This window comes from Manis javanica, chromosome 7 (genome assembly GCF_040802235.1).
Source record: "Manis javanica isolate MJ-LG chromosome 7, MJ_LKY, whole genome shotgun sequence".
Lineage (NCBI taxonomy): Eukaryota > Metazoa > Chordata > Mammalia > Pholidota > Manidae > Manis > Manis javanica.
The window spans coordinates 65,054,361-65,071,167 of NC_133162.1; the positions used below are offsets into that span (position 1 = coordinate 65,054,361).

At 34.6% G+C, this 16,807-nt stretch overlaps 1 protein-coding gene across 1 annotated transcript in view; it reads right to left on the reverse strand.

The window, feature by feature from the left end:
• Positions 1-16,807, reverse strand: part of ATAD1 (ATPase family AAA domain containing 1) — a 49,688-nt gene that overhangs the window by 15,809 nt on the left and 17,072 nt on the right. Inside the window, exons 5-6 of the mRNA XM_073241078.1 lie at positions 15,141-15,341; positions 9,213-9,319 (exon numbers count right to left, since the gene is read on the reverse strand). Of these exons, the coding sequence (XP_073097179.1) occupies positions 9,213-9,319; positions 15,141-15,341 (308 nt within the window). The remainder of the gene's footprint in view (positions 1-9,212; positions 9,320-15,140; positions 15,342-16,807) is intronic.

The following is a 16,807-nucleotide window of genomic DNA, read 5'->3' on the forward strand; positions in this document are numbered from 1 at the left end:
CAGAAGAAGAAGAAGAGAGAAAAAGGGATACAAAGTGTCATTGAGGAGGTAATTGCTGAAAATGTCCCCAATCCAGGGAAGGAGATAGTCTCTCAAGACATGGAAGTGCACAGATCTCCCAACACAAGGGACCCAAGGAAGACAACATCAAGACATATAATAATTTAAATGGCAAAGATCAAGGATAAAGACAGACTTTGAAAGCAGCTAGAGAGAGGAAAAAGATCACATATAAAGGAGAACCCAACAGGCTATCATCTGACCTCTCAAGAGAAACCTTACAGGCCAGAAGGGAGTGGCAAGATATATTTAATGCAATGAAGCAGAAGGGCCTTGAACCAAGAATACTATACCTGGCAAGGTTATCATTTAAATTTGAAGGAGGGATTAAACAATTTTCAGATAAGAAAAAGTTAAAAGAATGTACCTCCCACAAACCACCTCTACAGTGTATTTTGGAGGGACTCCTATAGATGGAAGTGTTCCTAAGGCTAAATAGATGTCACCCAAGGGATAAACAAAGAGTACTGTATATGACTCATAACATACAAAGAATGAAGGAGGAAGGATAAAAAAAAAAAGAGAGAACCTTTAGGTTGTGTTTGTAATAGCACACAAAGTGAGTTAAATTAGACTGTTAAATAGAAAGGGAATTACCCTTGAACCTTTGGTAACCATGAATCTAAAGCCTGCAATGGGAATAAGTACATACCTATCGATAATCACCCTAAATGTAAATGGTCTGAATGCACCAATCAAAAGACATAGAGTCACTGAATGGATTAAAACACAAGACCTGTCTACATACTGCCTACAAGAGACGCACTTCAAACCCAAAGACATACACAGACTGAAAGTAAAGGGATGGAAAAAGATATTTCATGCAACTAACAGGGAGAAAAAAAGCAGGATTTGCAGTACTTGTATCAGACAAAATAGACTTCAAAACAAAGAAAATAACAAGAGATAAAGAAGGACATTGCATAATGATAAAGGGGTCAGTCCAACAAGAGGATATAACTGTTATAAATATCTATGCACCCAACACAGGATAACCTACATATGTGAAACAAATACTAACAGAATTAAAGGAGGAAATAGAATGCAATGCATTCATTTTAGGAGACTTCAACACACCACTCACTCCAAAGGACAGACCAACCAGACAGAAAATAAGTAAAGAGGCAGAGGCACCGAACAACATTTAGAACAGATGGACCTAATGGACATCTAAAGAACACTCCATCCAAAAGCAACAGGATATACATTCTTCTCAAGTGCACATGGAACATTTTCAAGAATAGATCATATACTAGGCCACAAAAAGAACCTCAGTAAATTAAAAAAGACTGAAATTGTACCAACCAGCTTCTCAGATCACAAAGGTATGAAACTAGAAATAAATTACACAAAACGAAAAAGCCCACAAACACATGGAGGCTTAATAACAGGCTCCTAGATAATCAATGGATCAATGACCAAATAAAAACAGAGATCAACCAATACATGAAGAAAAATGACAACAATGATTCAACAACACAAAAATCTACAGGACACAGTGAAGGCTGTGCTAAGGGAAATATATTGCAATACAGGTCTACCTCAGGAAAGATGAACAATCCCAAATGAACAGCCTAAACTCACAATTAATGAAACTAGAAAAGGAAGAACAAATGAGGCCCAAAGTCAGTAGAAGGAGGGACATAATAAAGATTAAAGCAGAAATAAATAAAATCGAGAAGAATAAAACATAAAGAATGAAAGCAGAAGCTGATTCTTCAAGAAAATAAACAAGATAAAACCCTAGTCAGACTTATTAAGAAAAAAAGAGAGTCTACATACATAAACAGAATCAGAAATGAGAAAAGAAAAATCACTACAGACACCACAAAAATACAAAGAATTATGAGAGAATACTATGAAAAATTATATGGTAACAAACTGGATAACCGAAGAAATGGACAACTTTCTAGAAAAATACAACCTTCCAAGGATGACCCAGAAAGAAATAGAAAATCTGAATGGACCAATTACCAGCAAAAAAAATGAATTGGAAATCAAAAAACTACCTAAGAAAAAAAAGACCTGGACCAGATGGTTTCCCTGCTGAATTTTATCAAACATTTAGTGAAGACCTAATACCCATCCTCTTTAGAAGAGGAGGGAATACTCCCAAACTCATTCTATGAGGCTAACATCACTCTAATACCAAAATCAGTCAAAGACACGACAAAAAAAGAAAATTACAGACCAATATCCCTGATGAACATAGATGCAAAAATACTCAACAAAATATTAGCAAACTGAATTCAAAAATACATCAAAAAGATCATCCATCATGATCAAGTGGGATTCATCCCAGGAATGCAAGGATGGTACAATATTTGAAAATCCATCAACATCATCCACCACATCAACAAAATGAAGGGCAAAAACCACATGATCATCTCCATAGATGCTGAAAAAGCATTTGACAAAATTCAACATCCATTCATGATAAACACTCTCAACAAAATGGGTATACAGGGCAAGTATCTCAACATAATAAAGGTCATATACGACAAACACAGTCAACATTATACTTAACAGTGAGAAGCTGAAAGCTATTCCTTTAAGATAGGGAACAAGACAAGGATGCCCACTCTCCCCACTTTTATTCAACATAGTTCTGGAGGTCCTAGCCACAGCAATCAGACAACACAAAGAAATAAAAGGCATCCAGACAGGCAAGGAAGAAGTCAAACTGTCCCTGTTTGCAGACGACATGATATTATACACAAAAAACTGTAACAAATCCACTCCAAAACTACTAGATGTAATATCTGAATTCAGCAAAGTTGTGGGATACAAAATTAATACACAGAAATCTGTTGCATTCCTATACACTAATGATGAAGTAGCAGAAAGAGAAATCAGGAAAACAATTCCATTCACAATTGCATCAAAAAGAATAAAATACTTAGGAATAAACCTAACCAAAGAAGTGAAAGACCTATACCCATAGTTATGAGACACTTAAGAGAAATTAAAGAGGACACTAATAAATGGAAATTCACCCCATACTCTTGGCTAGGAAGGATTAATATTGTCAAAATGGCCATCCTGCCTAAAGCAATATACAGATTTGATGCAATCCCTATCAAATTACCAACAGCATTCTTCAACAAACTGGAACAAATAGTTCAAAAATTCATATGGAAACACCAAAGACCCTGAATAGCCAAAGCAATCCTGAGAAGAATTAGGCAGGCGGAATTACACTCCCTGACTTCAAGCTCTACTACAAAGCCACAGTAATCAAGACAATTTGGTACTGGCACAAGAACAGACCCATAGACCAGTGGAACAGAATAGAGAGTCCAGATATAAACTCAAGCATATATGGTCAATTAATATACGATAAAGGAGCCTTGGATATACAATGGGGAAATGACAGCCTCTTCAACCGTTGGTATTGGCAAAACTGGACAGCTACATGTAAGAGAATGAAACTGGATCACTGTCTAACCCCATACACAAAAGTAAACTCAAAATGGATCAAATACCTGAATGTACGTCATGAAACCATAAAACTCTTAGAAAAAAATATAGGCAAAAATCTCTTGGACATAAACTCGATCAACTTCTTTATGAACGTATCTCCCCAGGCAAGGGAAACAAAAGCAAAAATGAACAAGTGATACTATATCAAACTAAAAAGTTTCTGTACAGCAAAGGATACCAACAGTAGAACAAAGATATCCTACAGTATGGGAGAACATATTCATAAATGACATATCTGATAAGGGGTTGACATCCAAATTATATAAAGAGTTCATGCACCGCAACAAACAAAAAGCAAATGATCCAATTAAAAAATGGGCAGAGGTGAACAGACACTTCTCCAAAGAAGAAATTCAGATGGCCAACAGGCACATGAAAAGATGTTCCACATTGCTAATCATCAGAGAAATACAAATTAAAACCACAATGAGATATCACCTCACACCAGTTAGGATAGTCAACATCCAGAAGACAAACAACAACAAATGCTGGTGAGGATGTGGAGAAAGGAGAACCCTCCTACACTGCTGGTGGGAATGTAAACTAGTTCAACCATTGTGGAAAGCATTATGGAGGTTCCTCAAAAAACTCAAAATAGAAATACCATTTGACCCAGGAATTCCACTCATAAGAATTTACCCTAAGAATGCAGCAGTCCAGTTTGAAAAAGACATATGCACCCCTATGTTTATCGCAGCACTATTTACAATAGCCAAGAAATGGAAGCAACCTAAGTGTCCATCAGTAGATGAATGGATAAAGAAGATGTGGTACATACACAATGGAATATTATTTAGTGTTGGCCTCCTCTCCCTATCTCCGACCCGCAGATTAAGGAGGCAACATGATATCGAAGACCTGAACGGACCAACCAGGGAACTCAAGGCGTAACAGCTCAAGAGTGATGCCAAGAAGGCACTCCTCATATTTATTGAGTAAATGAACATCTGAAGAAATCTGAGTAGGGGGTTCAGCACATGATCATTATCTATCCTGAGTCCAGCCCAAGGGCGGGCCACTCCTCAAGGACACCAAAACCATGTGAGGGTGGTCATGAGCTGTAGGAGCTTTTTATGGCTTTAATCACTCTGTCCTTGACCAAACATCAGAGGTTGTAGGAGAGACAATCAAGTCACATATCTTCATACATTTAATTTCTGTATTACTTGATTTATATATTAAGCCCATTAATCCCACATTCAGCCATAAGAAGAAAACAAATCCTACCATTTGCAACAACATGGATGGAGCTAGAGGGTATTATGCTCAGTGAAATAAGCCAGGCAGACAAAGACAAGTATCAAATGATTTCACTTATCTGTGGAAATATAAGAACAAAGAAAAAACTGAAGGAACAAAACAGCAACAGACTCACAGAACCCAAGAATGGAGTAACAGTTACCAAGGGGAAAGAGACTGGGGAAGGTGGGTGGGAAGAGAGGGATAAGGGGGAAAATGGGGCATTACAATTAGCACACATAAAGTGGGGGAGGGACACAGGAAAGGCAGGATATACAGAGAAGACAAGTAATGATTCTATAGCATCTTACTATGCTGATGGACAGTGACTATAATGGGTATGTGGGGGGAACTTGATAATTGGGGGAGTCTAGTAACCATGATGTTGTTCAAGTAATTGTACATTAATGATGTCAAAATAAAAAAATTAAAAAATTAAAAAAATATTTAAAACAAAATATGTGGTAAACTTTTTATCATTTCACATTTAAAATAATCTGATGTAAACTAATGCCTCAAAACTTTACGTCAATGAATACCCTAAAAGCACTGTTATCTTTTACGTCTCATGTCTCTCAAGATGAAGAACATGTCGTCCATGTATGTAGATTTCCAGTAGTTGTGATAGGTTTCATTGGGTCACTCAATATTTTTGTTTCCTTTGTGGCATATCATACATACAAGAAAGTTACCTGAGTTGCTGGATTTGATTCAGTCACAGAATAAATAATTACAGAGAAAAGCTAACTGGTTCATATGAAAGAAGATGTCTAAAACTATTATTCAAAGGGAGAATATCAATTTTAAGCCCCTAACACACAAAAAAGGCAAAAAAAAATCTTATTGGAATAAAAATGCAACATGTGTTTGCTTCCTCATATTAAAATCTGTAATAATGAAAACAGTAAATACTATTAATGTAATAAGGAATTATAGTTCTGAAAACTCAGTTTTAAGTTATACTATATCAGAAGCACACTGGGGGCTCTGAATGAAGTAGCTCTGGAATATACTTCATCCAACTGTTGTATTTCCTTGGCTTTTAAAATGACATTCTGATAGGATATCATAATAAACTATCTTACATGGGCTCCCTAGTCAATTGGCTAAGTGCTTTAAATATTGTTGACTTGGACGACAGTATTCCCATTGAACAGATTGTCAACCAGTTATCAATAAAAATTGTTTCTATTAATGTGACCTGAATTTATGCATGTAGTGCTTTCTTCTCTAATCATACAATAAACACTAAAGGCAACTTTCCCTTGTAATGAAATCACACTTTTATAAAGGTAATGTAGAAGGAGGAACATGTCGCTTAATTTTCTTCTTAAAGAATGACGTGTTTTAACTTTTGATTTATAGAGTGATGTGGTTGATACAGGAAATCCTTAAACCCTCTGGCTACAAAATATAAAAATGATAAAATATAAAATCTCTTAATTTATTGATAAGTCTGCAAAAACATAAAGGAATTAAGCTGAAGCCAGCAGTGAAGCCTTTACATAAGGTGACCACATACCATAAGGACATGTACAGATCTTAGAGTGGGTATGCACTGGATGCCTTAGAGGCTAGAGGCCAGACAGCTTGGTAAGAGACCACCCTACATAAAGCCAGGACTCATGAAGTACTAGAGCATGAGATAAGTGATGAAATTAGAAAACTCACTCAGCAGAGACAAACAAACCCTGAGGTTTCATGGTTCACCACCAGCCAACATGGATCTTAGACCTGAGTTTACTTATTTGTGTTGGGGAAACAAGTCTGGCAGAAGACAAAGTCCTTTTAGAGCAATGAACTTTCAACAGAGATTCCAAAAATTCACACACAAACTCCTATCAAATATGATTTTTCCCAGGAAATCATAAAATACAAGGAAATGGCTACCATAAACTCAAATGAAGGAACAAGATGTACAGAGAGTCAGTCATATGTTAGAATTATTATTATAGGTTGCAATTATTGACTACAAAAAATTAGTTTAACATATTTAAAGGAATAAATGAGAAATCCAAAAACAAAACAAAACAAAAACACCCATGTAGAAAACACTGATGTAGTAAATCTCTACCAGACAAGTTATAAGCACTTTACTCAGATTAATTCCTTAAAACCCTGTAATTCCTTAATTCTCTCCACCCTGTTCTGATGTGGATACTAGCCTTCCCTTTTTATAGATGGGACCCCTCTATTCAGATACAGAGTGATTATGTAATTTGGCCAAGATCACCCAGCTAGTTGACACCAGGGCTCTGGTTCCTAATCCAACTGGAAACATGAGTTGATGGGCCAGAGCCCATCAAAACTGACATGGTAGACTTGAAAAAGAACCTAAAAGAACTTTTAGAACTGAAAAATATAGTAACTGAAATGAAAGGGTTAAATACCAAAGAAGACCTAACTGAACTTAGAATTATCAAACTGGGAGAAAGAAGTAGAGAAATTACCCAGAATGTAGCAGAGAGAGAGATAATATGAAAGAGAAGTTGAAACACATGGAATGTTAAGTAAGGTACACCCATTTGGCATTCCATAAGGAAATCACACAGGAACAGAGAAGAAACAATATTTTAAGAAATAATGGTTGAAATTTGTAGACGTGATGAAAGATGGGATTGTAAATATATTAAGTTTTTTTTTTAAAGGGCAAACAACATTGGTAACTTTTCAAGGACTTTTACATGAAATATAAAACAGATGAATCACTGGGGATGGAGATTACAGAAAAGTGGTTCTCAAAGTTCCATTTCCAGTAATATTGCAGAAAAACAAATATGCTGGATGAATTTTTAAAATACACCACCAATTTGGCAAGAAAGTATGGAATATTTGGAGGTGAAGAAATAAGTGAAAATGGGGACAGAAAGAGGTAAACTGAACAATATAATTGGCTTTCTTTGGGGGCATACCGAGACTTTAATATGGGTTTTCACAGCCTTACAGGGAGAAGAGACAAAGTCTAGGATAAAAGAATGTCTTGTATAAAATCGGATCATAAAGGAAGGTACATGGGACAGAAAGTAAGCAAGTGTCTAAGTTTCATCAACTAATGAAAACAGTAAAATGAAAATCTGGGAAGTGGCATAAGAATGGAGAGTAAAGACTAAGGATTTATTAGAAGAGTCAAAAGAAACATACAGAATACTCACAGCCACTATCACTTTCTTTTCTCTGGTATAATCATTCTAAATATTCCAAGGAGAGGCTTTGCCCTAGTTTTTCTCTTTTGTATTTGTTGCTTTTTAATTTTATTTTCTCTATTGAAGTATCATTGATATACAATCTCATACTGGTTTCAAATGTACAACACAGTGGTTCAGTACTTAACCATACTTTAAATCCTCACCCCCACTAGTGCAGTTACTATCTAGCAACACAGAAAGATGTTACAGAATCACTGACTATATTCTCCATGCAGTACTACAATTCAAATTGTGATTGTGAATTATTGTGCCCCTTTATCCCTTTCACCTGCTCCTTCACTCACCCCAACCTCTCCTCTTTAGTAATCACTAATCACTTCTCAGTGTCTATGAGTCTACTGCTATTTTGTTCCTTCTGTTTTGTTTTATGTTCCACAAATAAGTGAAATCACACGGTATTTGTCTTTCTCCGCCTGGCTTATTTCACTGAGCATAATACCCTCTAGATCCATCCACGTTGTTGCACACAGCAGGATTTCTCTTTTTTATGGCTGAATAATATTTCATTGTGTGTATGTACCACCTCTTCTTTATCCGTTCTTCTATTGATGGACACTTAGGTTGCTTCCATATCTTGGCTACTGTAAATAGTGTGATAAACAGGGGTGCATATATCTTTTTCAATCAGGGATTGTTTTCTTTGGGTAAACTCCTAGAAGTGAAAGTACTGGATCGAATGGTATTTCTATTTTTAGTTTTTTGAGGAACCTCCATATTGCTTTCCACAGCAGGTGCACCAATTTACATTCCCACCAACACTGTAGGAGGGTTCCCATTTCTCTGCATCCCCACCAACATTTGTTGTTTCTTGTCTTTTGGATAGTGGGCATTCCAACTGGTGCGAGGTGATATCTCACTGTGATTTTGATTTGCATTTCCCTGATTATTAGTGATTTGGAGCATCTCTTTGTATGCCTGTTGGACATTTGTATTTCTTCTTCAAAAAAATGGCTGTTTAGGTTCTCTGTCCATTTTTTAATTGGGTTATTTGTTTTTTGTGTGTTGAGGCAGGGAAACTTTTTAACATATTCTTAAACATGAAGCCCTCAAAATGGAGGAAAATGTATACAAGCCATATTCTTTCAGATTCCCATCATTTAATGATAAGTATAATTATGAAAAAATTTTTCTTAAAAAAAAAAGCCAAACAAGTAACTCAACAAATTTTCTATTAACACCACCACCACCAAGACCACAAATTTAAGACAGATTTCTTTCAAGTACCTGGCAGCTGTGGTCAGTATCCAATCCATCCCAGAGACTCATAAACTGAGCTTTCATCATGGCTGTAGCTTCGTGGTCAGAACTTGAACGGTTTCGTAGAAAGGAGTCTACGAGGAAAAAGTTTTAACCTTAGAAATGAACAATGAATTATTTACTCAGCTGACAACTTTAGGAAGGATTACAGGGTTCAACTATGCCTTTCACACATTATTCTGATATAGCAATTTTGTCAAATTAAAACAATTCACAATCTTCATTTTTTTCCCTAAAAATACATTTACATTCATGCCAACATATATAAAAGTAAAGAATTTGGTACACAGAGGCTGGAAAGGATCAAGTAGCATCTTAGAAGAAAGTCTATGTGCTTTAGACTTAACTTTGGCAACCCAGAATAGATGGGGTTACTCTGATACATAGTCCAACAATAGGACAGATGGCACAAAACTGGAACTATATAAGAAAATCTAGGATACATGTTTGCCATCGCAAGAATCATGTCATGGTAATATTCTTTTGCTGTAATTATTAACCCTAATCTGGCTCTAATCCTATGTATTCTCCTTACACATTTATCCTGGTAATAATAATAATAAAAAAAGACACTGGGAAATGTCAAAACACTAAGTGGGAAAATGCAGGGCAGAAAATGGTTTAAAAGACACATGATAGCATGCACATACATATATGCTATATATAGTAAAAAAGCCTTTAAAATAATATACCAAAATGCTAATAACTTTGGTTATCTCTCAGTGATAGGCTTAAGGACAATTTTAATTTTCTCTTGAATTATTTTCTGTCTTCCTAATTACCTACAGTGAACATTAAATGCTTTCAAAAAGGAGGAAACATTTTCTTTCTAGAACAAAAAGAATGAAGGATGGTATAGCCTAAGGATGAAAAAAAGACACTAAAAATACATGCTGGATATTTTCTACTACAATCCTTTTTCAAATGTTTTGTTTTACATCCCTTCAAATCCCTGGCACTTCCAAGCAACTTTCACACTGCAGCACTGAAACTAGAACTTGAAATCTGTTAATTATACATGTAAGTGGCACAGAAATGCTTTGTAATATGTTAGGTCTAAGCTTCAAAAAAAAACACAGCAAACATACACTCTGGATTTTCTTACACAGTTCAAAGTCTGTACAATCTGTCCTACTGTTGGATATCTATTAATCTAACCCATCTATTCTGGATGCAGAAAATCTACTCATTTATAAATTGCTTATTTGTGGAAGATAAATTGTATAAGTTCAGCTGCTTACTTAAACAACATAATTGTACTATTATTTTTTCCTGAATTACTTTATTACTAAGAAGTGAGGTTCTGGCTACTTTAAATAGTATGAAAAACTGAAAATGCTGGATAAATATAAATAACCTCACTATATCAGTTATTACATTAAATGTAGATGATCTAGAATATCCAAGTATATAATTAATATACTAGACTACAGAAAAATAAAACCTCAACTGTGTGCTGCTTAAGAGAGACACACTTTAAATATAAGGGCTCAGAATGCTGAAATGTATAGAACACTAACAAAAAAGTGGGATAAAATATATTTTTTTAATTGGATCCATATTTGATAAATGGTGTTATAACTGTACCTCCACAAGCAAAAAATAAATCTAGACACAGATCATTTACCTTTCACAAAAATTAAGTCAAAACTGATCATAGATCTAAATCCAAAGAATTACAAAATTTCTAGAAGCTACAGGAGAAAATCTGGGTGACCTTGGGTTTGGTGTTAAGTTTTTATATCCAACACTAAAAGCACAATCCATCAAAGAAAAAGAGAAAAAAAAATGGTGTGTTGGACTTCATTAAAATAAAAAAATTCTGTGCTGTGGAAGACACTGAAAGAGATGACTGAGACTAGGGGGAAAATTTTTGCACAACACATATTTGATAAAGGACTTGTATCCCAAATATACAAAGAACTCTTATAATTCAGTAATAAGAAAATAACCCAATTTAAAAATGGGAAAAGATCTGAAGACGCCTCACCAAAAAGATAAATAGATGACAAATAAATGTATGAAGAGATGCTCAACAATTAGGGAACTGCAAATTAAAACAATGAGATACCACTATACACTTATTAGAAAAGTTTAAAAAACCCAAAAACCTGATAATATCAAGTGCTTAAGAGGATGCTGAGAAATAGGACTCTTCATTTGCTGGTAGAACTGCAAAATGATACAGCCACTTTGGATGAGTGTTTGGTAGTTTCTTACAAAGTGAAACAAACTTACCATACAATCCCACAACTGCACTCCTATTTACCCAATTATGTTGAAAATTTATGTCCAGGCAAAATCCTGCATATCACTGTTGTGAGAGTAATTGCCCAAAACTGTAAACAACCAAGATGTCCTTCACTAGAGGAATGGATATACAAACTGTGGTATAATAGAATATTACAAATCAATAAAAAATGAGTTACCAAGCCAGAAGACATGTAGGGACCTTAAATGTGTATTGTTAAGTGAAAGCCAGTGATTTCAACTATATAACATTCTGTGAGGCAAAACTATAGAGACAGCAGAAAGATCAGTGGTTGTCAGGAGTTCAGGAGGGCGGAAAAGGTGAATAAGTGGAGTATAGGGGATTTTTTAAGGTGGTACAACTATTCTGTCTGTTAATAGTAGATACATGAATGCCATTAAGAATTTTTGAAAGCCCACAACTCTACAAGAAGAAGAATGAACTTTAAGACAAACTCTGGGACTTTAGTTATTAATAATGTATTGATGTCCATTAATTATAACAAATGTTATAACACTAATGAGAAGTATTGAAAGTTGGGGACACTATGGGGGGTGCACATGGGGAACTCTGTACTTTCTGCTCAGTTTTCTGTAAACTTAAAACTGTTCTAAATAACAAAAGTCCAGTAATAGGAAAAAAAAAAGGTTAATCACTATCTAAGATTGTAGAAAAAAATTCGAGTTCAGAGAAAAGGGAACTGAAAGTAAGAGTGCTGAGAACTTGAGGTGACTATGCCACTGTCTGTATATCCGTGTATACAGCAGGTATGCATGTGTAGCATCAGAAGGGTCTGCTTTGGTGTCAATATTCGTGCTGAAGCCAAGATGCTCAAAAGGATGTACATTCACAGACAGTCCAGACAAGAAAAAAATCTTGCTCACTACTACAGGGAGTTAAGAAAGCTTGTTTGTGTTGGCCTGGGCCCTGGGGGGAAATATGTCTCCCCTGAAAAATACAAAACCAGGACGACTGGGATTTTTTCAGGCTTGATGTATATGAACTGTCATTCACTAAACATCCAAGTTGAGAAATTGTCATAAAAACTGATCCTGAGTGATTAGACCCCAGCAGCTCTAAGTGGAAGACAGAAAACCTACTCTCGATCTTCTCAGGCAACACGGAATTCTCATCTAAAAGCAAGCTGTAAGCCATCTAATGTTAGAAATGACACAAAGAAACAAATTCCTATAAGGAGAGTTAATCCTAACAAAAGAAAAAGCTACAGTGAAAAAAGATAAATTTGAAAGGAAACCAAAAATAACTTCTAAAGTTCAAATATAATCACTAGAATAGAAACCCAGTGGTTGTGAGATTAAACACGGACAAGCAAATAATTGCTTTTTAAAACTTACTCGGATTGATTTTGAGTTGTACCATTATTTTATGTATCAACCAAAACCTCAAAATACTACCAATTAAACTGTAATACTAAAATGAAACACACTGTCAATTAAATTATAACATGCTATCCCAATATCAGAAGGTTCAAATGTAAAAGACAAAATAAAAGTATATTTTAGAACTGATGAAATATGGAGGAGAACTGGATGACAAAAACTGGAATGACTCAAAAATAAGTAGAGAGTTGAAGTTATAACTTTTTTTTATGAAATGGAAGCTTTTCATAAGAAATGGAACATTCAAAGAGATATAGTGTCTGAGAAACATTCTGGAATTAACAGAGCCATGAATCCCCAGATTAAAAATCACAGTTAAGTCTTTGTAGGATAAATAAAAACCATCATCAAAGAGTAGAACAAGATAAAAATCTAACAGCAACTAGAGAAAAGTTACTTACAAAGAAAAATTAGGCTATAAGCAGAATTCTCAGAAGCAATAAGAAGGATTGGAAGATAATGTACTTGTAGCTTTAAAATGCTGAAGGAAAATAACTATTGTTAAAGAGTGAAAGTAGAAGTTAACACATTTTCACACAAGACAGACAGAATTCACTGTATTCTTGATCTCTGCAAAAGAATCAACAGCTTTGACTAAGAAGGAAATTAAACCCAGATAAGGCAGCTTCACAAAGCAATAGTAAGCAAAGATCCTGGAAAACATGGCTCTATAAACACGCATGCCTACATAAAAAGAACAACTAATATGGACTGTATAAGGTAAGAGAAAATGTTACCAATGACATGTAAGAGATGAGGGGAATGACTAATATTCAAGAGTTCTAATGTTCCTGTATTATCTGGGAGGGGGCAGAAATGATTAGCCTAGACTTCTGAGACAAGTAGGTATGCTAAGTGTTTCATTAAAAGAAAAGAATACTTAACTTCTAAACCTGTAACAGGCAAAAGGGAATAAAGAGATAAAAAAAGTCCACTAGATTGGTTAATAAAAAGCATACAGTAATGTGTTAGCAATAAAAATACCAGCTATCAAATGAGAACTAACTGACCATGCTTCCTGGTTAAAGTCTTAGATTAAAATATTAAAAAATCTAGCTAATGCCCTTTTGTGCAAAATTCATACCCAAAACTACTGGAGTAGTAAATTGATGAGAAAGAGAAACAAGGCAGACAGGTAATCAAAGTACTCCATTTCTATACCTATCTTTCTCTTTATTTCTATATAGCCTATATCATTATATATAATAGTGTAATTAATTCAAAGCTATAGCTTTCATTACTATAGATTCTATATATATATATATATATATATATATATATATATATATATATATATATATATATATATAACTTCCTGTGCCAGTAACAAAAATATCGATGGTCCACAGAATATAGAAAAAGGCCACTAATAAAAGTCATGACATACAGGGAAAGATGATGTATTTTGTGAGTTGGCTGTCATATGAAAAAGAATGAAATTAGACTCCTACTTCACCCCACAAAGTTAAAAAAAGAGAATACTTACAGGGGTAATGAAGGGATTTGTAAACCAGACACAAAAAGTATAAATCATAAAGGAAAAAGACTGATGAATGTAACTACATTTAAATTTAAATCTCTATTAAAGAAACTATCATAGAGTGAAGACAAGCCAATCTATAAATATTTGCAATCATAATAAACATCAACAAGAATTACCAAGAAAAATGAAAAAACCCCAAAGAAAAACTGGCAATTTACAAGCAAGGAAACCCAAATAACTAATCAACATGTGAAAAGATGCCCAAATTTCCTCATAAACAGGGAACACACAAATTTCAAAGTGCTAATTCACACTCTTTTAAATTGACAAAAATTAACAATAATGTCTGAAATAATAAATTTTAGGACATATGTAGGTAACAAACCATACAAGGTGAGCATGAAAACAGGAAAAACCACTTTGAAAAACAGGTAATCCTATTGAGGATGAAGATGGATTCACCACATAACCTAATGGTTCAACTTCTAGATATTTACCCTGAACAAACACATCAGCATGAGGAAACATGTACACATTTGTCCCCTGTACACTGCTTGTAAGAAAGGGAAAACAGGAAAAACTATCAAGTAGGGTAATGAACAGATTATTGTTCACTCCACAATATGGAAATTAAATATAGCATATTAGGGTGTTGCTTATCTCATTTCAACTGGCCTGGTAAACACCAAAAACTACATTCGATCATCTACCACCCTCAGAAATGGTTGTTTTAAAATGCTCACATAGAAAACATAGCATACCTATTTCATCTATAAAGATGATGGAAGGCTGCAGCTTTATGGCAAGGGAGAAAACAGCGGCAGCCAGTTTCTGAGATTCTCCATACCACTTATCAGTCAGTGTTGAAGGCTGGAGGTTAATAAATCGACAGCCTGCTTCTTTGGCTGTAGCCTTGGCGATCAATGTTTTACCACAGCCTGGTGGCCCATAGAGAAGAACACCTGGAAATTAACATGTTATTATTTATTTCCTTTAAGAGAATGGAATACTTTAGCTTATGTGATAATCAACATAATATTATCTCTGCCCACACTAAAATTTTCCCAATATTCACTTGTGTTTTTATTAGTCTTTTCTATAGTAGAAAAAGAATGCTCCATATTCTAAGGTCAGTGTATGACATGTATTTAGCACCTTTGTGCCTCCTCCCTTTCGGAAAAGATCCAATTCAGGATATTAGATATAATCATCTTGACATCTAAACTCAAACCACTCGATCAATGCTTGACAAGTAAAATCTAATGCCCTCCACCTTCAAAAGCTACTAGAGCACTACAGCACACTGATCACAGCCCAGAGAAAACTGACAACTTCCTTAAAACAGATTGTAGCAAGTACTGTTTTATGGCTGCTCAGAAAATTAAATTTTAGCCAAAAGGATGTGTGCCTTTTTCCAAACAGTAATGACTCTTCTTAAAAGCAACAGAAATTACCAGTCTCTCCTGTTTTAATTTCCAAGGAATAAAACTATCATTAACCTAAGTCTCCAGTGGCAACAGTTTGCTGTAAATATAACAATAAGTTAATTCTTTTAATATACAAGGAATCTAAAGAGGCTGGGGTCTTGAGAATTTTGGGAATCATTACCAACTGTTTTTCAACTAAAACGCATCTAGTTGAAAGATGTAGCATTTTCTAAGTTAATATAATACTAAATTATGGCCCTGTCTATAGATTGTCTATAACAGGCCTGACAAAAATGGTAATTCCACAGACTTCTTTATATATTTAATTCAGAGCTTCTTAACTTTTCTCATGTAGTAGTACTTAAAAGACAACATTTACAGGAGGCATGCATACAGGAGGGTAAAATGGAGAGGATTTGGAAGTATCCAAAATATTCCTATTATATAATAAAAATGAAATACAAAATACAAGGGAAGAAAAATAAGTTTTTTATATAAAATTTCCCCTATTTTTATTTCTTTAAAAATGAGAAACTTGAGCTTGATTGCATAAATGTGGTAAATTTTTTTACATCAAGCCCTTCAAAATAATGTTCAAACTTTGCCTCAACACAAAGATTTTTCTAGTAGTCTTGCTAATTCTTCTTTAAGATTCAACTAATCCAAGCTTAATCACTTAAAATGATAGCTCCAACTTTATCTTTATGTGATCTTGTATGTATGATCTCACATACTGCATGGATAGAATATAAACAAGTCATTCTGAAATTACCTTTTTACAATCTGTGAGGCAGTGATCACTTTGGGGCTAAACAGCAATGAACTGTCTAACGGTAACATAAAATTAGCAATAAAACAGTGATTCTAGCCTAGGTAACCTATTTCTAGCCCCCAAATGGAACAAGTATAACATGTGTAACTGATTTTATACAGTATAAATGGAACAAGTATAACTGATTTTTATATTCCTGCTTCTGAACACTAATACCCAATTTATGTTG